A 23,069-nucleotide genomic window follows, 5' to 3' on the forward strand; every position below is an offset into this window, starting at 1 on the left:
CATTTCCTCTGTCTCACGTCTTGTTTGTGCGTATGCGATGGCTGATGCAGCATGCAACTGTTTGAATCAAGGTCATTGTGACGACAAGGGTAAATGCATCTGCCCGAAAGAATTTACCGGGAACAAGTGCCAATTGGGTAAGTATGAATGCTTACAGCTCTTCCCGAAGCATACCTCCATGTTGACGTGGCATCCAGTGACTGCGTTTCAAAAACCAACGAATAATTGTTTAATAAAACAATTGAAAAGATAAGCTGAGCCAAAATTTGTGTAACATAATTGATAGCTTGCATAGACCTCGGTCCTACCCGTAGGACCTACCGGTAGGGCCATCATACAGAGACATGCTGCACAGTTATGAAGCTGACCTAAAACCTGACCCTAAACTGTTGCTATGGGATTAATGAAGGAGTCCACAGATTTTAGACGTGATCGCAGAAGGTATACTATGAAATTCCATGGAAATAGCCCATGGTAACCATGGAAACGTACTATGGATTTTTGCATTCCACTGCCTTGGCAGGCTAATGTCGTAATGAAAACATTAGGTCTTCGCCACGATTCACTTTGGACAGTGTCTCTAGAGCTCCAACAGGAGCATAGGCGGCCATTTTGACAATTGATAAAATGGCACATACTGTAAAAGCAGAAATTTTCGGTGGTGTAATATTTTCGGTATTCACCAAAATCGGCGGTTCGGTAGAGAGAAATTTTCGGTAAAACCCGTTTTCCAGGTAGATGTACTAGTACTAAATGTATACAGTACCGGTTGTACCGAAATTTTCGGTGCGTTTTATTTTCGGTAGAAATTGTCGACACCGAAGTTACCGAAAATAAAACACCACCGAAAATTTCTGCTTTTACAGTATGCAATGCTCTGGACATAGTCTTGAATTTTGCACCATTACTGTGCCTTATAAAGACCTAACATCAACAATTGTTTCCAGAAAATTCCCCGACAAAAAGCACTTTTGCGCCGCGATTTTTCGGAGCTGTGTCGAGTGACCCTGAGTATGCAGCCTTTGTCTGTGTTTCAACTATGTGTGAAGAAAGCAGAACCCCATTTTGCTCAAGTTCTTGCTAGGAATACTAGCAGCATCAGGTTCAAGTGCCTCAAATCATGCACTCGGGAGTACCTTGACTCTGCCAAGGAAAAGTGAAGAGAGCCGCCGTTCCACAACGACATTATGGAATTGTTATGTCAAGTGATTCCTAGTTGATTCTGGCGCGTTTGTTTAGTCAGGTGATTCTTACCCATTCCCATTCCAGAATGGTTGTCATTTACAATCTGGAAATGCCCAACCAAACGCAATCTAATATTGCAGCAGCCAAGACTACAGACTTTAGATTGCCTTGAAGCAGAAGAAAAGACCAAAGCGGTCACTGGCTCGAGTCCTGGTGGTGATGGTCAATGTTTTCTCCAGACTGTTCCCATTTACATCTTTCCCTCAAACCAATGAAGTAAAGACCAATGAGTTTAAACCGTCTCCGTTGCTGTACACCAGTGCTATACGTGCAGCTTTGTATTTGCACCGAAGGGATGGCTGGCCTCCACGCTACGTCAAGTTATGCCAGAATGTCGACTAGCTGGCGATGGTGTCCTTTCCACTGGCTTCAGCTCCGCGTGTGAGCGGCTCAAACGCAGACTCCAAGACTCCGACTGTCGTTATAGCTGCTCTGTCTTGCATTGAGTGCTGGTGCGAAGTTCAGGCTATTCTGCACCCAGTCCATGGCTGATGGATGAAGTGGGCACATGATCCAAGTTGACGAAAACTCAGACTGCGCACTGGAAATGTGTCGAACTGTGGAAATGTGTAGACTTTCTACAGAGAAAGTCGCCCGCGTTTAACGAAGTCGTGCAAATATGACGGTATGATGAGTTCGACTCCCTACTGGACTTCTGACTGTTTATAGGACAATGGCTGCCTACTGAGTAAAACATCTATTTGTCTCTCAGTCTTTTGTCTGTCCATTTTGTGTCTGGCTGATTTGCTCTCCTTTTTTCTTTCCCCTCGGTGTGTGATATGCGATGCAGTTGTGTGCACGAATCCCTGGGTGAAAAAGAACAAAGAATGTGAATGTAAACCCAGACTAGATGGACCTAATTGCACAGAAGGTAAGGGCTAAAAAAACAGCTGTAATAGTCTTGAATTATAAGGGGAAAAGAAAGCTGCTGTCATTTTAGGCCGCGTGCCAACGAGTGTATGACCCATGGGTATATTTACAATTTCTAGAATCATACTCATCATTGTAAGGAAAATTTTTCTCTCTTATCTCGGCGGTGCAAACTCAAACCTCCAACCTATTTTGTGCTATTTACGTGCAATAATAGATACCATATTATTTATTATGGGTTTGAGTTGGTGATACTAACTTCTTTAGGGTCTGATATTGTATGGTGGTCTGTTCCTATCTCTGTTTTGGGAAATACGTGAATGCACCCAATCTCTACTGCAGTATGCCATTGCTTGAATCATGGGAAGTGCGCTGAAGACGGTACCTGCGTCTGCCAGAAAGGTTTCCATGGAGACCTGTGTCAGCAGAGTAAGTAACTTCTGAATGAAGTGTATAATTATGCATGTTTCTTTGAAACACATGCAGCTGCGAAATGTGAAAATTATGCTCAGGGGATGTGCATTTTACTCAGATAAACACGGATATACTTGAAATGGACTACGGTATCAATAGGGGGGGGGGGCAGTATATGTCTTAATAGAGTGTGTACTCCAGTCATGCTCTACTGTACCTCCACCCACTCAGCCTACGCCTCACTCTTAAGCTTTTCATTTTTACTTTTCGGTGAATCGGGTCCCTTGGCAGTCCCCTCATCTCCCAAATCTTCACGACCCGAAATGATGCTACCCACACTACCTCCCAAACCAGAGGCCAAACATTCAGTAGTACATTTCTTCCCCCATTCATGTCCCGGCCAGGCCTTTACAGTCTCCCATTAGTTTTCTTAGTTTTTACCGCTTTAATGCACTACCCGCTATCATTCCATCCCAGCGTACTTTGCCTGCTTTCGCGCTAGCTGCTCACAATTTCTCCTTAGGTACCCTGTAAGAAGGCCATAGGCCTGTTGGGTATACCCAAGTAAAATAATAAAAACTACTACTACTACTATTTCTACTACTACTGCTGCTGCTGCTGCTGCTGCTGCTGCTGCTGCTGCTGCTGCGGCTGCTGCTGCTGCTGCTGCGGCTACTGCTGCGGCTGCTGCTGCTGCTGCTGCTACTACTACTGCTGCTACTGCTACTACTGCTACTTCTACTACTTCTACTACTACTACTACTTCTACTGTACAAGAATGTACTTTGCATGTGTACTGTGTTATGTTCAGCTTTTAAGACAAAGTGCCTGGGTACAGATAACGCAACCTACACCTGGATGGCTCTCGCCAGCTTGCCGTGTCATCCACACCTGGACGGTGACAGCTGCCAGAAGAAAACGAACTTGACGCATGCCCGCCAGATGTGCAAGAGAAGAGGATACGACGTGGTCGAATTTCATGCCTTCATTTCCTGGGCTCTGAATGTGCGCGACTGCATGGAAGCATTGCTCAACGAGATGATGGAGAGCAGTTTCAAGAGCCCTATCACAATATGGACATCTTTCTTGAGAGAGTTGAGGGATGCTACCAAGACACATCTCTTGTACAAGCAGGGCAAGAACGGCTTAAGAGAAGAGGTACATGATAGAACCGGAGCAGGCCATCATGATGTCATCTGCGAAGGTATGCTGTTGCATTGTGATAGAAAAAGAACATGTGAGAGAGGTGCTGAGTAGCCAGCAATGGGTGGTTAGAGTAGACAATGATATTGACAATATTAGAGGACTGAAACAGAGAGCAAGAGCGATTACAACCAAGGTTTCTCACGTCAATGGGAAACCTACGGTTCTAGCCAGGGTCAGATCCACACATGAGTAGCCAACTGACCACATGTGCAGAGAAACATTTCATGTGATTATTATTAGCAAGAGTACATAACCCCCCAGAGTGTGCAACTCGACTATGGGTGCTGTCCAGACAGAATTTCAAGTTGACATCATTTTGATGATGCAATGCACACTGTACACGGATTATCAGACGAATCCGGAACCTGTGGTTGACCCAAGCCGATCTGATCCTGTGCAAATCATTGCAAAGAAAAACGTGTGATGCGTTGACACCCGTGCACATGTTGTAAATCACTGGTGCAAGGAGCATTGCGTCATAAATAATGACGCCAACTTGAAATTTTGCCAGGACAGCAGGGTATGTGGGAGTTGCACACACTGGGGGTTATGTACTCTTGTTATTAGGTATGACAAACGTTAGTGCCACATAAAAATGCACTGCCACATAAGGCTACTTCGAAGTTCATACATCTTATGTGCAACATTGGCAGTCCAGTATGCACATACATGTGCAAACATGCAGTACAAAATCACAGGCAGGCTGTACACACTGTACTGTGCTGTGTTTGGCGTGCATGTATGTACATGCACTGCATTCAAAGTGACGCCACAAGTACTTGAATGCGACTTCGAGAATATTCGAATGCGACAAACCGAACGAATCATGTTCGAATATTCGAGTATTGTTATTAGAGAGGTTCCGCATAACGTAATTGGGTAGCCTTCGGATAGCCCAATTTGACCAAAGAAATGAGGAACGAGCAAGGTCATGAGGTGAACACACTTGTGTAATAACCCGACATCAAGAGTACATAACCCGCAGAGTGTGCAACTCCCTCATACCCTGCTGTCCCGACAGAATTTCAAGGTGACATGATTAATATGATGCACTGCTTCTTGCACCAGTGATTAACAACATGTGTACGAGTGTCAACGCATCACTTGTTTTTCTTTGTACTCTTGCCAATATTTTTCCACTCCTTTGGTATAACCAAGAGTACACAATCCCCAAAGAGTTTCAAGTTGACGATGAACCAAAGCCTATCTGATCCTGTACAATTGTTTTGCAAGGAAAACGGTGTGATGCATTGACACCCGTACACATGTTGTACATCACTGGTGCAAGGAGCAACTTGAAAGTCTGTTGGGACAGCAGGGTATGTGGCAGTTGCACACTCTGGGGGTTATGTACTCCTGGCATACTCGCTGGGTGATTTGCAACTATGGCACGGTGCTGCTCCATGAAGTCTTCCCAGCCCCATGCTTGCAAATATTGACCGATACCTTAACCTGGCTCCCGAATAAGGAAAAACAATTACACTGATTTATCCGGTTGCATTGAGATAGATTCCAGTGCACCCTTTATTCATATTGCGTATTTGTATTTTCTACCCACCCCTGGATGTGCCCTTGTCTTGCAGCCAAGTGGCTTCACGCCAACAACTCAGCATATACCGCAGCAACCCCAGCATCCAGACGTATTGTCACCGAGCCGTTCGCAGAGGAGGCATGTCAGCAGTACGGACTTCACCTCATAACCGAAGACTGGCTGCGAGCACATGGCCATGTATTAAGAGAGCGCGGGCTCGAGAGGTTGGCTCTGAAGCATGAACATGACCAAGCCGCTTACCACGTCAAGGCAATCCGGGTCGATGGTGATTCCCTTTACAGAACCGTAACATTTAGCGAGAACAATCAAGATTTTCACCGCACCAGAAGCAATGACAGAGCCCAAATCCTCTGTGTCAGTAAGTAAGATCATGATAAGTGTAACGTAGTAGTGCCAGCGCCAGTCAGGGTCAGGAGCGCTGTATTTCGTACATATGTGTGTATGTGTGTGTGTGTGTGTGTGTGTGTGTGTGTGTGTGTGTGTGTGTGTGTGTGCGTGGGCGTGGGCGTGCGCGTGTGTGCGTGCGTGCGTGCGTGTGTGTGATAAATATCAGTTCTTACGGCCGACCCCTAACGTCCCATGCATTCACATTTTCTCTGTGTCACTTTGTGCGTATGCGATGGATGCTGCAGGATGTAAGTGTTTGAACCAGGGTCAGTGTGACGACAAGGGCAAATGCACATGCCCGAAAGAATTTACCGGGAACAAGTGCCAAACGGGTAAGTATACATGAATATTTTGTTACAGTGCGTATGGGATTCTCAGAGCATACCTCCAAGTTGACGTGGCCTCCCTGACTGAGTGTGTAGGCTTCGGAGCTATTGCGAGTGGCCTTGATTGTGTAGGTCTTGTTATCATTTCGACTCTGAGTGAAAGTTGACAGAATGAACAAATGGTTTCATCAAGTGCTTGCTCGAAATAAGAAAACAGAACGCAGGTTCATCACCAAACCTGCTATTTTCCTTATGTCTGATTTTGACCTACATGTGATGGTGAGCAATTGCATATTGTTTTTATGTTTTCATTGGTGCTTACCTATGGAACTTAATTTATAGCCAAACTTCCATTGTAGATGGCAGCTGCCTACCAACTATGCAGTGTCGGTTCACCTGTATCAGTATAATAATAATAATAATTAATATGTTAATATGGAAGTGTGTGTTTCTGTGCAGTGTAAAATTATGTTCTTTTTTACAATTTTTCCTATGACAGATTTCGATGAATGTGCATCCACTGCACATAACTGTGACTCATCAGCAGCCTGCATAAACACTCTTGGATCATTCTCATGCGCTTGCAACGATGGTTTCTATGGAAATGGAATCTCTTGTCAGGGTGAGGAGTTGTACGCATTGCATGGGATAGGAGCTTCAGACTGACTGATTGCTTGTGGTACTAAGTTACTAACGTGTTTCGTCAGCAGTTTGTTCAAACCACGTTTGAAAATAGATCATCGTTCAGGAGTTTGTCATTGACAAATAATTTCGACTTGATTTGATACCTGGCCAACCATAGGATTGGCCCTAGTTCGTACTAATGGAAAGTTCGGTTTATTAGTGTTCGGGCTAAAGAGGTTTGACTGTACTAACGTAATTCGTCAGCAGTTAATCGTTTGTCTGAACTTTTGTTGCAACGATTCTGCTATCTTGCCAGATTGGTGAGTTTTACTTCCATTTCAATAATGCAATGAATAAAACTAATTAGCTCACTCATATCACAATAATAGCAGCAAATAAACTAGTCCAGAACGTTTGTACGCATTGCATGGGATAGGAGCTTCAGACTGACTGATTGCTTGTGGTACTAAGTTACTAACGTGTTTCGTCAGCAGTTTGTTCAAACCACGTTTGAAAATAGATCATCGTTCAGGAGTTTGTCATTGACAAATAATTTCGACTTGATTTGATACCTGGCCAACCATAGGATTGGCCCTAGTTCGTACTAATGGAAAGTTCGGTTTATTAGTGTTCGGGCTAAAGAGGTTTGACTGTACTAACGTAATTCGTCAGCAGTTAATCGTTTGTCTGAACTTTTGTTGCAACGATTCTGCTATCTTGCCAGATTGGTGAGTTTTACTTCCATTTCAATAATGCAATGAATAAAACTAATTAGCTCACTCATATCACAATAATAGCAGCAAATAAACTAGTCCAGAACGTTTTCTCGTCACAATTATCTATGGGAACTCTCACTTACCAGGATATTCTCTTTTCCATCATGTGCCACATATTTACTCGTATCCTTATTTTTGTCACTCTAAGGGCCCGGTCACACATGCACTCGAAAGTAGCGTATACGCTGAAGCGAGGTCGCAGGAGCGAAAAATGGCATGGCAACGGCGAAAAGCGGAACTTCCGCTTCAGCGGAAACTCCAATCCGCTTCCTCCAAAATTTTCGAAGCGAGACTGTCGCTTCTGCGGATTCGCTTCAGCGGAAAACACGACGGTCTGCTGTATTTGGACTTGCTACGAGAAATTTGTATGCGTGTGATGGCCATGCAACAAAAATGCGTGCAAGATAGTCATTGACCTCGTCCATTCTCCGTACCGTATGCACCACAGTCTCATTTTCCGCCAAAGTAGGAGTTGTGCCCTGTTTGTATGTGTGACCATACACACGTGGTTTCGCTGGAGCGACACCAGGCTCGCTGCCGCCGAACCTCGTCGCCGAAGCGAATCCCAGTGCATGTGTGACCGGGCCCTTAGCGTGTCATCGATTGGCGAATCTGGATTGAGTGCGAGCAGGCGGTGTGGTCCGAGCAACGCTGGCCCAAACCAAACAAGGGTGTAGTACGCAAAATGTACGCATATCGTACAAAGATTCTGTGAAAGCTGTCCAGAAACAGCAAAGTCCATTTCCACTCCAGCCACTCCCGGTGTGTGGGCCGGTGTGGTCGGATTCCACTCTAAGTACACCTACTCCTGATTTGGTCGGATTCGACCAAACGATCCCGCTCACTCTGAGCACACTTGCTCAGGATTCGCCCAATCGATCATGCCCTAAGCGTCTAAATCCTTTTGTTATTTTGATACTATCTTCAGTCACGAGTTTCCATTGATAATAATATTTTGATGAGAAAATGTTCTTTATAGAAAATAAAAAGGACCAGGGAACCTCAAGTTACGCTATGATGTCCACTATCACCGCCGGGTACTAAACAATCAGCTCATGCGATAACATTGCACGACACTGACCGACAGTACTGACGTTCTACGACTAACTGGTTCTGGAACAATTTATTCATTGCCATGATTGTGATTTATTATGAGTGCGCCTGTAGTTTTATTCATTGCACTATTGAGATTATTGGCTCCACGTTGCCTTACTGGTATTTGTTTTGCGTTTTTTTCTCTTCAGGTTGTAACTTCCATGAATTGAACATCGCCAGTGTTAACAGAACTACTGGCCAAGTAACCTGTGCAACTGGCTATACACGTGTTGAAGGCAACTCAGTTGCTACATGCCCCAAGAACTCAGCAACTGGCAATTGGGAAGGAGTTGGAAACTGCAGAGGTATATTTTATATACGTCCTTCTCTTCCTTGTTACATAAGAGGGCAGCACACCTGTGGTGGCTTGCCGATAACGTATTTTTTGTTTCTCTTCTTTCGATTGGTGTTAATCATCAGGTATGATTCCGTACCATGAGTTCACTGCAGTTTTTGCCTCCATCAGTTTTAGACACTCTTAATTGCAAGGCTGTTTTCACTTTGAGACTCTTGTGAAGCAAAATGCGAGGTTCCTGCAACGTCCAGCTCCTGTTTCCAGGGGTTTCTGTAACATCCAACCATCGTTTTGATTAAATAATTGCATATGATCACTCCATTATTTACCTGTGACACTTCTGAGTAGTAGCCATTAGAACATCGAGGTGTATACTACAGTCACGGCTGTCGTTGTAACATTACCAATGGCTCCTTCAACAGTCCATTCATTGGGAACTGGCCCGCTGGCTTTTGAAAGTCGGATTTGGGCCGAATTGAGGATCAAAAATCTCAAAAATCTGGGTTTTGGATCTGCTTCTCCATACATTTTGCCATGGCATACCTGTCCTAATTTTGTAAAACCTGGCTGAATTTCTATTTCCCTGTTCTTGGACTTTTCTGGCCTCAAAATGTGGCAAGGAGTAATTGCACGGGTCACACAACGCAGGATGTACTGTTGTTTTCACGATATCTACAACTATGTGAGAGAGACACCAGAAAGTTGGGGTGCCAGTTTCCAATGAATAGACTGTAGTCCATTTTTATGCTATCTCTCTCCGAGTCTCGTAGAAAGTTTGTTGATTTACAGTACTAATAATTCAAATTATGGTTTTGAAGGTTCAAAGGATCAGTCGGGGAAGTGAACTGTCTGGAAAGAGAAAAGAATGCCAACCTCACCAGGACTCTAACCTTTCAGGCAGTTCACTTCCCTGATTTATCCTTTGAATTTAAAGGTGTCCCAATGCTTTCAAATTTAATTTGAAGGTCTTGCTTATTTCAATCTGACATACATGATATTGGGTTTAATTAACATACAGTTTTGGATAGTTAGAAGTTACTTGCCGGAATATTGAGGTTCAAATCAGCACCATTGTACTGCAATATAATAATTAATGGCATGTATTCGGGCAATCTTTGTACTTTGCAGCTTTGTGCAGCGAGCCAGCAGCAATCACCAATGGTGTTGTGAATCCGGGAATTCAAGTTGCTGTTTCTGACTCTTCAGAAAAGTTTTACTCTTCAGCTGTGTATAAGTGCAATCAGGGATATCGGCTTTCAACAGGCACGAGCAACGTGCTAAGTTGTTCCGTCTCGGGTGATGTCGCTGATTTTGGATCAATACCAGCTTGTCAAGGTATGACTCCTGCTGCACACTGCATGCTGGCCTACTTGTTTGCTGTTACATATGCACACGTGAGAATGTGTACCTCAGAGATGTACATTTGAAGTGCGCTAACAAGAGGTGATTTTTTGGAGACTTGTTGAAATGGTGATAAATAGCACTGAGGTACGCTGACTTGCACCTGGAATGGTTGTGTATTTTGATGATTGTCCTGTGCTGGTTGTGTTTTGCTAGCTTTTCTCATGTGTGTATACACCTTCTTTGTGATTTCTGTTTATGATTAGCCTGTACGGTTGATGGTAGTGGTCACAACATTGCCTCGGTGTCGGCTAGTGGCACAGTAACATGCAACGATGGACACTATCACAATGGGTCGCTGCCTGTTTGCCAAGATGCATTTGTATCCTGGCAGAACATTGGCAGTTGTCAAGGTATTTTTTTTGCCCATTTGGCCATACAATTTTTTCAATGCTTGTCCGTAATGTTTGTTTGTGCTGTTTTCTGCTGGATAACAGCCTAAGGGCCCTACTGGTATCGTTGTGGTAGTCCCACTGAACTGTATCTAATAATGTGTATGATTCATGATGTAATGTATGTTTGGTCTCAGTCATTGATAAGCATTCAGTAAACTAGAAGCATAGGACATGTACTCTGTTCTTGCTGTACGCATTCTCCCCTTACTCGGCATGCCCAGAGTAGTGCCATGTGTTGGACCAGTGACGTTACGTAGGTCTCATGTGATACTTGTCTTAGCTACAGTGTCGAGGAGATCAAGAGCTGTTGGTGCATGTGTATGTGTGTGTGTGTGTGTGGGGGGGGGGGGGGGGTTAGGTCCTCATAGTATTTATCTCTCTCTGTCCGTCATTTTGTCTGTACATTTTTGTGTAAGGCTGATCCGCTCTTTGTGTTTCTATTCTGTGTGTGGTATGTATTGCAGCTGTGTGTACACATCCCTGGGTGAAAAAGAACAAAGAATGTGAATGTAAACCCAAACTAGATGGACCCACCTGCATAGAAGGTAAGGGCTAAAGAAAGCTGCTGTCATTTTAACCAGCGTGTCAAAGAATATAATGTACCCGCCTGCTGGAAAGGAATAAAAGAATAAGAAAAAAGGTACTTGCCAGCATTTATGCCTGGTTCTGCAGCTTATCAACTACTGTCAAGTGAACAATTGTTCTACCAAAGTGCAAGAATTGATTACAAGTTGGATATACCTGGGATTGGTGAATGAGTGTTAGTGTGCATTCTTATATTCTCTAGCTTCTAGGAGTAGAAGAAAAGAGAAGTCGAAGAAACTGGGATACTTCAAGAACGGGTCTCGAAGAATTCGGAGATATTTTGCACGTGTCGAGCAAAACGAAGCGCCAAACGGGCCGCGATCTTGAGTGCCACGAATATAGTATGCGCTGTGCGTATGTGAACAGGGAAATGCGTACACTCATGATCAACACGCCTAGTTCGCATGCGCTGATCCCAAACCACCTCTGAAGCTTGGAGAGCTTTGGAGAGCCTCCTAAATTCGGACAGGATATAAGAACAGCTCTCAACATTTCGGAGAGTCTCCAACTTTTCCGAATGCACCCTTAGTGGTCGTGGTAGTAGCGATGTTGAGGTTTATACAATGTCATGATGATCAAGATACAGGCAACAACGACTTGAGAATCCAATGTGCTATGATGTTCTGTTCCTATTCGTATGTTTTGGGAAATATGTGAACATTCCCAATCACTGCTGCAGTGTGCAATTGCTTGAATCACGGTCAGTGTACTGAAGATGGCACCTGCATCTGCCGGAAAGGTTTCCATGGAGACCAGTGTCAGCATAGTAAGTGAATACGTGTGTTTCTTTGATATGCATGCTCAACATCTACTTTTATGGTTCCGAACCGATTCATACCTGTGTTTTAGCACCCACCTCCCCCTTTGGGACACCGAAAGCTGGTGCTTGGAGAGAGCATGCTTTTCTGGAGACCATGCCTTCGTAAATCACTTGTTTGGTACAGCAATTCGAATATTCGTTCGTTAGGCCACAGCGAACGAACATTCGTAGTTCTCACGAACATTCGAACTTTGAGAATGTGCGTACGGTACGATAAACCCCTAAAAACATGTTGTTTGGGATCAGTTTACCAAATCCTAGGATGAGAAGTCAGCTACCTGCAGGATTTCCCGCAGCGTGTGTTTAGTATGGCAAAACGGCGAGCAACCTCTATGCTCACCTGAGAACACAACTACGGTAACTTTCAGCATTCTTCTGTCGTCTCTGGGAGTGCAGTTATTTCCACGGCATCAACACTGAACATGAAGCAAGTAGTTGATGACAAACGTTGCTGTGACGCAACGTTCTGGTCCTCAGTATGGCGTTGCTGAGTTGGAGGCTATTGTGCCTCAACTTTTGAAAGACGTACTGTAAAGTTGGAAACTTTCGCAAGTGATTAAATTTTGCTACTTTTGCAGCCATTGCGCATTCTGGAGAAGAAAAATCGCCACAAACTGCTCAGCACGTACGTGCATTGTAGACAGCACAACTACATGATTAAAAAAGAGGTAAAAATCGCAAAATATTCTCATCACAAACCAGCCGCATTCATGAAAACGCAAAATTTGTGTGCCACAAAAGTTTATTGCTATACTGTATTCAAAAATTCCACTATTTTCTTGCCTATGCCGGTTCGTGCGCGAGTACGCACGTGCGACGAGAATGTTAGAGAATGTTCGTTCGTTCGTTCGTTAACATCAAGAACGTTCGAATACTCAAATTTTATGTTCGTTTCAGCCCTAGTGTCATGGAGCGGGGCGCTTGATTTCAATCCCCCCTTATTCATAGATTTGTTTCATGATTTGTTTCATGATGTTTCTACCCGCAACTGTATATGCCCTTGTTTTGCAGCCAAATGGCTCCATGCCAACGATTCTGTATACGCCGCAGCAACTCCAGCACTCAGACCCAGGGTGACTGAGCGGTTTGCAGAGGACGCATGTCAGGAGCACGGATTTCATCTCATTACCAAGGATTGGCTACAAGAACATGGCCATGTGTTAACAGAGCGCTGGCTAGGGACATTGGCCTTACTGCATAAGCACAAGCAAGCACCTTACCACGTCGCGTCAATCCGAGCCAATGGAAGTTCCCTTCACAGAACCGTAACGTTTAGCGCGCAAAAGCAGACGTTTCAGAATGCCACAAAAAAAACTCAAGCCCAGATTCTCTGTGTCAGTAAGTGAGACAAGGCTTCTTAAATGGCTGACCATGCGCAAGTAGTGCTCTGCCCTTGTGTGTGACATCAGCACGATGAGGACTGTTGTGCATTTGTGTAACATGTGTCCTGTGCCAGCGTGAACTGTGCGAACAGGGTTTGTGCTAATAATGTGCCACCATGTACGATGTGACCTTGCTATGTGCAAACATCGTATTCAAGCATTTCTTGTACGCACAATGGACAGCTTGCGACAGCTCACGACAGGCAGATTCTTGTCGCAACTGTCGCAAATCGCGTGTTGCGTCGCAGAAAGTTGTATTCGGCCTTTAGAGAGTAATGCAATTGACTTTTTGTTGTCCTGTTCTGCACAGAGACCTGTGAGACCGGTTTTCTTGGACCAAACCTGAGTTGTGTGTGCAACCGCACCTCAACCTATGGTCAATATTGTGAAAAGGGTAAGACACCGAGCCATTCGGGTTTTCGTTTTGTTTTTATCTGAGAATGCGCATGTGAAAGTCATGGAAAGCCTTGTACCTTGGATGAAGCATTTGCTGGAGATGGCTGACATTGCCTACGGCTAATTGGTTCTTATAATGTGTTAACTCGTGCTCAAAGGTGTCATTGATTGAGTGCGAGCAGGCAGTACAGTCTGAGCAACACTGGCCCAATCGAACAAAGCAACGGTGTAGTACGCAAAATGCACGCATGTCGTACAAAAATTCTGTGAAGGCTGCCAAAAACGCCAACGTCCATTTCCACTCCAGCGACTCCCGGATACGGCCAGATCAGGCCAATTGATCACGCACTTGCTCGGAACGCACTTGCTCGGGATTCGCCCTGTCGATCATGCCCACCTCAGTCAAATGTTTGAGACCTAGTTCTGACTAAATGATAATTGTCTCGATTTCCACTAAGCATAGAGTAACATCCCGTGCATTTATCTATGCCACTCCGTGCATGCGTTTATTGATGGGCGTTGCAGCATGCAAGTGCTTGAATCAGGGTCGGTGTGACAACAAAGGTGAATGCAGCTGCCCGAAAGGATTCACCGGAGACAAGTGCCAACTCGGTAAGTAGAAGAGATTTAAGTAGAAGAGATTTAGTTTTCTTCAAGTATTCTTTTTCAGATCCCTTGGGATTTTCTAATCATGCACTGAGAAGTACTTTGACTCACTAATGAAGGAGTCCACGCATTTTGGACGTGATCGTACAAGGCATATAAGAAATTCTATGGCAACAGTCCATGGTAACCATGGAAACAGGGTGTGGAATTTTGCATTCCACTGCAACGGCAATCGATATGCCGAATAGGTCGAAATTCACTTTGGACGGAGTTGCAAGCGCTCCGACAGAAACATGGGCGCCCATTTTGACAATTGATAAAATTGCACATATGCAATGCCCTGGATATAGTCTTGCATTTGCGCCATTACTTTGTCCTACAAGGACCTCATCTCAACAATTGTTTCAACAAGATTCTCAAGCAACAGCACTTTTGCAGCGCGATTTCTTGGGTTCTACCGGTAATACCCGTGGTCTTACCGGTAGGACGGCATGCAAGCTATCATTAACATTCCAGAATCATGGGTGGTCAATATCATTCTGGAATTGCCCAACCAAATGCAACCTTAGTCTGTCTGACTTCATGTCTGGCTGATTCACTCTCTTCCTCTTCTTCCCCTTCCTTGCGATGTGTGATGCAGTTGTGTGTACGCACCCGTGGGTGAAAAAGAACAAAGTATGCGAATGTACGGCCAGACTAGATGGACCTAACTGCACAGAAGGTAAGTGCTGAAGAAAGCTGCTGTAATGTATGTAGGCATTATTATTATCTTTATTCTCACGGTGGCCGTAGCCAATAAGAGAGAGACAGTACTATGTGTTATCAATCAGAGTGGGTGCAATAAACCGGGAGAAACAGTGGCTAGTGGCAGCCGTGGTTTGGGTGCTTCATAGTAAAGACGAGGAAGGAAGTATATCCATTGCGAGGGCAGGTAGGCGACAGACCTTGATTAAAATACTATACCTATGCTGGGCTACATAGGCATGTCAGAGAATGTATGACCTAGGCTCTCACGTATGCTTGAATGTTGTATTTTGAAGAGAAGAAAACAACTCATGCGGGCTTCTCCGACCTATTCTGCAACATAATATCATGCTCAGTTTGTAGCCGGAATGTGATAATTTTAAACTGATTGGGAGAGCATATGGCGGCTACAAGAATTCTGGCTAATCTGAACACTGCAACTAGATTACACCAAAAGGGGCGAAGAAGCTACAATATTGTGTTGCATTGTAAATAAACTGATCTAAGCTACAAATTAATACATCTCTGCACTTGAAGTGTAAAGCAGCGTACACGGAAGTCAATGCTGTGCCCCTACCCCTTCGGCAAAAATATTGATATGGGGAGTTGGACACCCTTGTGAGTGGTTAAAAGAGCTGGTTTGAGGCGTCCATGATGATGGGCAAGGGCATGTGAACAATTTCTCGACAGTCCGTTATTCTGTTTCTTTTCGTGTGCTTTGGAAAATGCGTGAATATTCCCAATCACTGCTGCAGCATGCAAATGCTTGAATGACGGCCAGTGCACTGAAAATGGCACCTGCATCTGCCGGAAAGGTTTCCATGGAGATCAGTGTCAGCACAGTAAGTATATGCCGTATGAAGTAAATCCCTGTTTTGTTCATGTGTTCTGGAATATTGTAAAATGCCTAATGTTTGCGACGGATTAATGTTCGCTATTTTCGCGAGAAGAGCGTAATGCGAATATTAACCAGCGTGAAATCGAGCTTCAACAGTGGGTGTATGTAGGTGGCCCCTGTGCTTCGCGACCTTTTGCCATCGCAAATTTGTTGGTTCTAAGAAATCGCGAAAATTTAGTGACGCGAATATTGGGCGATTTGCAGTAGTTGAAAGCTCGGCTGCTGTTCATTATGATTATTTTGGCTGTGAGCTGCGCTTGGTGGGTCTCTACATTTGTGGCATTCTCCGTCCGCACGACGTACACGCCAGTGTCCGAGTTCACAAGGCCCATCGGCACTATACAACAGGACAGCTAACTCCATGGACCTGCAAGCGGAAAAGTCTGCAGAAAAAAATTGACTGCCATCACCAGAACTACAGTAAAACCTGGTTTAAACGACCACTCCACGGTGCAAGCAAAAGCGGTCATTAAAGCTAGGTGGTCTTTAGAACCAGGTCCCACAGTGTCTGTGTAGAACTGTCAGTGCATGGAAAAATAGTTGTGTGTACGCACCCGTGGGTGAAAAAGAACAAAGTATGCGAATGTACGGCCAGACTAGATGGACCTAACTGCACAGAAGGTAAGTGCTGAAGAAAGCTGCTGTAATGTATGTAGGCATTATTATTATCTTTATTCTCACGGTGGCCGTAGCCAATAAGAGAGAGACAGTACTATGTGTTATCAATCAGAGTGGGTGCAATAAACCGGGAGAAACAGTGGCTAGTGGCAGCCGTGGTTTGGGTGCTTCATAGTAAAGACGAGGAAGGAAGTATATCCATTGCGAGGGCAGGTAGGCGACAGACCTTGATTAAAATACTATACCTATGCTGGGCTACATAGGCATGTCAGAGAATGTATGACCTATGCTCTCACGTATGCTTGAATGTTGTATTTTGAAGAGAAGAAAACAACTCATGCGGGCTTCTCCGACCTATTCTGCAACATAATATTATGCTCAGTTTGTAGCCGGAATGTGATAATTTTAAACTGATTGGGAGAGCATATGGCGGCTACAAGAATTCTGGCTAATCTGAACACTGCAACTAGATTGCACCAAAAGGGGCGAAGAAGCTACAATATTGTGTTGCATTGTAAAAAAAACTGATCTAAGCTACAAATTAATACATCTCTGCACTTGAAGTGTAAAGCAGCGTACACGGAAGTCAATGCTGCGCCCCTACCCCTTCGGCAAAATATTGATATGGGGAGTTGGACACCCTTGTGAGTGGTTAAAAGAGCTGGTTTGAGGCGTCCATGATGATGGGCAAGGGCATGTGAACAATTTCTCGACAGTCCGTTATTCTGTTTCTTTTCGTGTGCTTTGGAAAATGCGTTATTCTGTTTCTTTTCGTGTGCTTTGGAAAATGCGTGAATATTCCCAATCACTGCTGCAGCATGCAAATGCTTGAATGACGGCCAGTGCACTGAAAATGGCACCTGCATCTGCCGGAAAGGTTTCCATGGAGATCAGTGTCAGCACAGTAAGTATATGCCGTATGAAGTAAATCCCTGTTTTGTTCATGTGTTCTGGAATATTGTAAAATGCCTAATGTTTGCGACGGATTAATGTTCGCTATTTTCGCGAGAAGAGCGTAATGCGAATATTAACCAGCGTGAAATCGAGCTTCAACAGTGGGTGTATGTAGGTGGCCCCTGTGCTTCGCGACCTTTTGCCATCGCAAATTTGTTGGTTCTAAGAAATCGCGAAAATTTAGTGACGCGAATATTGGGCGATTTGCAGTAGTTGAAAGCTCGGCTGCTGTTCATTATGATTATTTTGGCTGTGAGCTGCGCTTGGTGGGTCTCTACATTTGTGGCATTCTCCGTCCGCACGACGTACACGCCAGTGTCCGAGTTCACAAGGCCCACCGGCACAATACAACAGGACAGCTAACTCTTTAGAACCAGGTCCCACAGTGTCTGTGTAGAACTGTCAGTGCATGGAAAAATGGTCCATGTTAAGAGCAGGTGGTCGCTAAACCCAGAGGTCGCTTACACCAGGTTTTACTGTATAGCTGTGATGGTCCGATGATATTTCTGATCATTGTAGTAAACAAATTCTGAAAAGGACTGCGGTATCCCTACTGAGCAAGTGTACGTCTTGTTAGGCTGCGGTCCAGTTGTGTGCTATTTCACCTGACCGTGTCTTGCATGTGTACTGTGTTATGTTCAGCTTTCAAGACAAAGTGCCTGGGTACAGATAAGGCAATGTACACCTGGATGGCTCTCGCCGGCTTGCCGTGTCATCCACACCTCGACGGTGACAGCTGCCAGAAGAAAACGAACTTGACGCGTGCCCGCCAGATGTGCAAGAGAAGAGGATACGACGTGGTAGACTATAATGCCTTCACCAGTCAGACGCTTGGCGTGCGAGACTGCATGGAAGAATTGCTCAACAAGATGATGGCAAGCAATTTCAACAGCCCTATCACAATATGGACATCTTTCTTGAGGGCTGGCAAGCATGTCATGTACAAGAAGGGCAAGAACAACTTAAGAGAAGAGTTACATGATAGTAGTGGATCAAGCGAGATGATGGCGAGCGGTCACAGCAACCCTATCTCCCTATCGTCAGGGCAAGAACTAGTTAAGAACAAGTTACATGATAGTAGTGGAGCAAGCCATCTTGATGGCGAGATGATGGCGAGCGGTGACAGCAACCCTATCATCCTATCGTCAGGGCAAGAACTAGTTAAGAACAAGTTACATGATAGTAGTGGAGCAAGCCATCTTGATGGCGAGATGATGGCGAGCGGTGACAGCAACCCTATCTTCCTATCGTCAGGGCAAGAACTAGTTAAGAACAAGTTAAGAAAGGAGTTACATGATAGTAGTGGAGCAAGCCATCTCGAGATGATGGCGAGCGGTGACAGCAACCCTATCTCAATATCGGCATCGCTCGAGGAGGATGACCAAAATATCATATACCAGCAGGGCAAGAACGAGTTAAGAGAAGAGTTATATGATAGTAATGGAGCAAGCCATCATGATGTCATCTGCGAAGGTAGGCTTTTGCATTGTGATCATATGAACGAGTGAGAGAAATGTTGAGTAGCCAGGGACGAATGGATAGGGTAGGCACGGCAAGAGTTATTACAACCGAGGTTTCTGAGTTCAATTGGAAACTGATCGTTATAGCCAGGTTCAGACCCACACACACGGAACCAAGAGTACATAACCCCCCAGAGTGTGCAACGTCGATCCAGCTCTGCATCGGGTCTTGGTCGAGCGGAATCGGATCTTCTGATGTCATTCGTACACTCCACGCCAGCGCAAGGCCAGTCTCGAGGCAGGGCACCATTGTTTTTGATCCGAGAGTACCCGCGACTTCCCGGGTTCCCCTCAGATGTGTACTGTATTATGACGCAAAGATCTGATTCCGCTCGACCAAGACCCTATGCGCAGCTGGATCAGGCGTTGCACACTCTGGGGGGTTATGTACCTGAACCTGTCTCAGAATAGGGGTGAAATGGTAGCATTGACCTTTCCATTAGACCGGGTTTTATTGAGCATGACTAGATTGTGAGCACCTGTTATTTAGATTTATTTCATAACTTTTGTCAAAAAGGCAGAAGAGACCAGAGAGAATCGGTTAACTCATAGTTGTAATGCTTTGATTATTTCTGAAAAAACCGAGCGAGTACTCGAGTATTCGGTATAATTGTTTCACCCCTAGAAGAAAGGAATACTATTGTAATAGTACATAGTACACAACGGAACAACAAGGACAATCAAGGCTTGTTTGCTGCTACTTTAAGTTTCATGCTCACGCAATCATCAGGCACTATTGCCTGATGATTGCGTGAGCATGAAACTTAAAGTAGCAGCAAACCAGCCTTGATTGTCCTTGTTGTTCTGTTGTGTATTACGCTCTGCCTTTGTGGTGTTGAGCACTGTCAGCACTCTGGGTACGTCCTTCGGGTAATAGTACATAGAAGTTTTCAGTTGTCACTTGTAGTATGTTCCCCAAGTTCCTTGATTGAGAATCTGACAGTTTGGGTTAAAATCCCAACATTTGGCTTCAGATTTTTCTTCTTTCAGTTCAGATTTTTTTCGAAGTTGAGGAAAAAGTTCTAAGTCCTCGGGCTATTAAAGTGGTCAATAATAAGTGGTCAATAATAAGTGGTCAATAATAAGTGAATAATAAGTGGTCAATAATAAGTGGTCAGTATAAGCGGTCAATATATGCTGATATTTGACCGCTTAGAGATCACAAGTTTCTGTGGGGGTCAATAATAAGAGAGTGATAAATATATTTATCACATGTCACGTGAGTGTTTCCTTGGATCGGGCCAATCACTGGTCTGTATGAGCGGGCATTAGACACCCTTAGCAAACAACGGTAACGCTATTTTTTACGGTACTCGTACCTTGATCACCCAAATAGCGTTGAAGCTGCAGCGTATAAACGTTATGGGGGCTGATTTATCGTTGTGACCAACGGTACGTGTTTTGGCCAAATATTGCATAGTCCGTACGCATTTCACCTTGTATCGCGTATATGGTGACAAAAATGGTTGTACGGCGCGAAATCAAAGCTATTCTCGTGGCAACAGCGTACTAAAAATAGCGTGCATCTTGCTAAAGGTCGAACCCAAATCACGGTATTTCCCCCCTTACGATAATACCGTTACAACATAACGTTTTTTGCTAAGGGTGTCTAATAAATCAGTCCAACGCCCGCGTCCAAAGCCCGTTGTCAGTGACAACCCTGACTGAGACTGTACGCGTGAAATCTACGGGATGTGAACATGGTGGGCATGGTGACTGTACGGCGCAGGGTGGCATGTGAAGGCGTGGTCGAAAGTGGCGATCTCAGCTTTCCTCGCGTGACTACGACGACTCTGTAGAATGTACGACTCTACGACGAGTCGCAGTGTAGCATTGAGACGAAGATGGAATTCTTTTTGGAGATGGACATCCCGGCAATGGACATGGCCTCGGACGTCTGCCGTGTGGTGCTTTCAGGGATCATTTGTTCAGTCATGTTGGCAGTCTGACCGTCGGTAAGCTTTTGGATAAGATTCAGTTCTGCTCGAAGTGGCACTGTGATCACAAACAATTATTTGAAATAACACAAATTCAACTCAGCGTCGTGCGTTTTCAGATCCTCGCAAAGTCACTGCCATGTCTATTGCTATGACGATGCGGTGCCGGCACTTTTTTCTGTCTCCGTCTTTCAGTACTGTATACTCTCTGATGGCCTGTAGCAGACTTTTTGTTAGGGTGTAGGAGAAATATCTTCATTGTTCCTGTTTTGATAATGATAGCACATCAATATACATTGTGGTCATAATATGTTGGCATTTGGGCCAATTTCAACAGCAGCCCAATGGTCTGCTCTGTGGGCCATGTGATAAATTCGTTATCGCATGGTTGCTGCGGGCCTTATGGCATATTATTGCCCCTCGAGGTTAGCCCTCGGGCCTACGGCCCTCGGGCTAACCTCTCGGGGCAATAATATGCCATAAGGCCCTTGCAACCATGCGATAACATATACATAGAGAGCTGAATGGGTTAAAGGCTGTGTCCAGTGATAGTAGTGGGACAGGAGGAATGAAACAGAGACGGCGGGAGTAGTGAATGCAACCGAGGTTTCCCTCTTCAAAGAGAAACCTACCGCTCTAGCCAGGGTCATATCCCCGCATGAGTAACCAATTAATTTCATCTGCAAAGAAACATTTCATGCGTATGCTTGTGTCGTAACCCGGTGTTATACTACTCCCTTGATAAAATCGCTGAGTGATTTGCAAATGTGACACGGTGCTACTCTATGAAGTATGCCAAGCCCCAGGCCTGTGAACATTGAACTACTCACTAGCTCTGGCCACTTACGTATCCATGAGATTGGGTGAGACGTATCCATGAGATCGGGTGTCATGGAGCGGGGCGTTTGATTTCAATCCCCCCTTATTCGTAGATTTGTTTCATGATTTGTTTCATGATGTTTCTACCCGCAACTGTATATGCCCTTGTTTTGCAGCCAAATGGCTCCATGCCAACGATTCTGTATACGCCGCAGCAACTCCAGCACTCAGACCCAGGGTGACTGAGCGGTTTGCAGAGGACGCATGTCAGGAGTACGGATTTCATCTCATTACCAAGGATTGGCTACAAGAACATGGCCATGTGTTAACAGAGCGCTGGCTAGGGACATTGGCCTTACTGCATAAGCACAAGCAAGCACCTTACCACGTCGCGTCAATCCGAGCCAATGGAAGTTCCCTTCACAGAACCGTAACGTTTAGCGCGCAAAAGCAGACGTTTCAGAATGCCACAAAAAAAACTCAAGCCCAGATTCTCTGTGTCAGTAAGTGAGACAAGGCTTCTTAAATGGCTGACCATGCGCAAGTAGTGCTCTGCCCTTGTGTGTGACATCAGCACGATGAGGACTGTTGTGCATTTGTGTAACATGTGTCCTGTGCCAGCGTAAACTGTGCGAACAGGGCTTGTGCTAATAATGTGCCACCATGTACGATGTGACCTTGCTATGTGCAAACATCGTATTCAAGCATTTCTTGTACGCACAATGGACAGCTTGCGACAGCTCACGACAGGCAGATTCTTGTCGCAACTGTCGCAAATCGCGTGTTGCGTCGCAGAAAGTTGTATTCGGCCTTTAGAGAGTAATGCAATTGACTTTTTGTTGTCCTGTTCTGCACAGAGACCTGTGAGACCGGTTTTCTTGGACCAAACCTGAGTTGTGTGTGCAACCGCACCTCAACCTATGGTCAATATTGTGAAAAGGGTAAGACACCGAGCCATTCGGGTTTTTGTTTTGTTTTTATCTGAGAATGCGCATGTGAAAGTCATGGAAAGCCTTGTACCTTGGATGAAGCATTTGCTGGAGATGGCTGACATTACCTACGGCTAATTGGTTCTTATATTGTGTTAACTCGTGCCCAAAGGTGTCATTGATTGAGTGCGAGCAGGCAGTACAGTCTGAGCAACACTGGCCCAATCGAACAAAGCAACGGTGTAGTACGCAAAATGCACGCATGTCGTACAAAA

At 44.9% G+C, this 23,069-nt stretch overlaps 1 protein-coding gene across 3 annotated transcripts in view; it reads left to right on the forward strand.

The window, feature by feature from the left end:
- Positions 1-23,069, forward strand: part of LOC135821090 (uncharacterized) — an 89,828-nt gene that overhangs the window by 39,275 nt on the left and 27,484 nt on the right. For all 3 annotated transcript variants that reach the window (XM_065334155.1, XM_065334154.1, XM_065334156.1), the window contains 21 exons: positions 51-137; positions 2,036-2,116; positions 2,458-2,544; positions 3,341-3,733; positions 5,319-5,645; positions 5,920-6,006; positions 6,500-6,622; positions 8,645-8,800; positions 9,919-10,125; positions 10,398-10,544; positions 11,051-11,131; positions 11,851-11,937; positions 13,003-13,329; positions 13,684-13,767; positions 14,295-14,381; positions 15,016-15,096; positions 15,875-15,961; positions 17,453-17,539; positions 18,232-19,062; positions 22,042-22,368; positions 22,723-22,806. In XM_065334155.1, the coding sequence (XP_065190227.1) occupies positions 51-137; positions 2,036-2,116; positions 2,458-2,544; positions 3,341-3,733; positions 5,319-5,645; positions 5,920-6,006; positions 6,500-6,622; positions 8,645-8,800; positions 9,919-10,125; positions 10,398-10,544; positions 11,051-11,131; positions 11,851-11,937; positions 13,003-13,329; positions 13,684-13,767; positions 14,295-14,381; positions 15,016-15,096; positions 15,875-15,961; positions 17,453-17,539; positions 18,232-19,062; positions 22,042-22,368; positions 22,723-22,806 (3,858 nt within the window). The remainder of the gene's footprint in view (positions 1-50; positions 138-2,035; positions 2,117-2,457; positions 2,545-3,340; positions 3,734-5,318; positions 5,646-5,919; positions 6,007-6,499; positions 6,623-8,644; positions 8,801-9,918; positions 10,126-10,397; positions 10,545-11,050; positions 11,132-11,850; positions 11,938-13,002; positions 13,330-13,683; positions 13,768-14,294; positions 14,382-15,015; positions 15,097-15,874; positions 15,962-17,452; positions 17,540-18,231; positions 19,063-22,041; positions 22,369-22,722; positions 22,807-23,069) is intronic.

Source organism: Sycon ciliatum, chromosome 7 (genome assembly GCF_964019385.1).
Source record: "Sycon ciliatum chromosome 7, ocSycCili1.1, whole genome shotgun sequence".
In the NCBI taxonomy this organism is placed as follows: domain Eukaryota; kingdom Metazoa; phylum Porifera; class Calcarea; order Leucosolenida; family Sycettidae; genus Sycon; species Sycon ciliatum.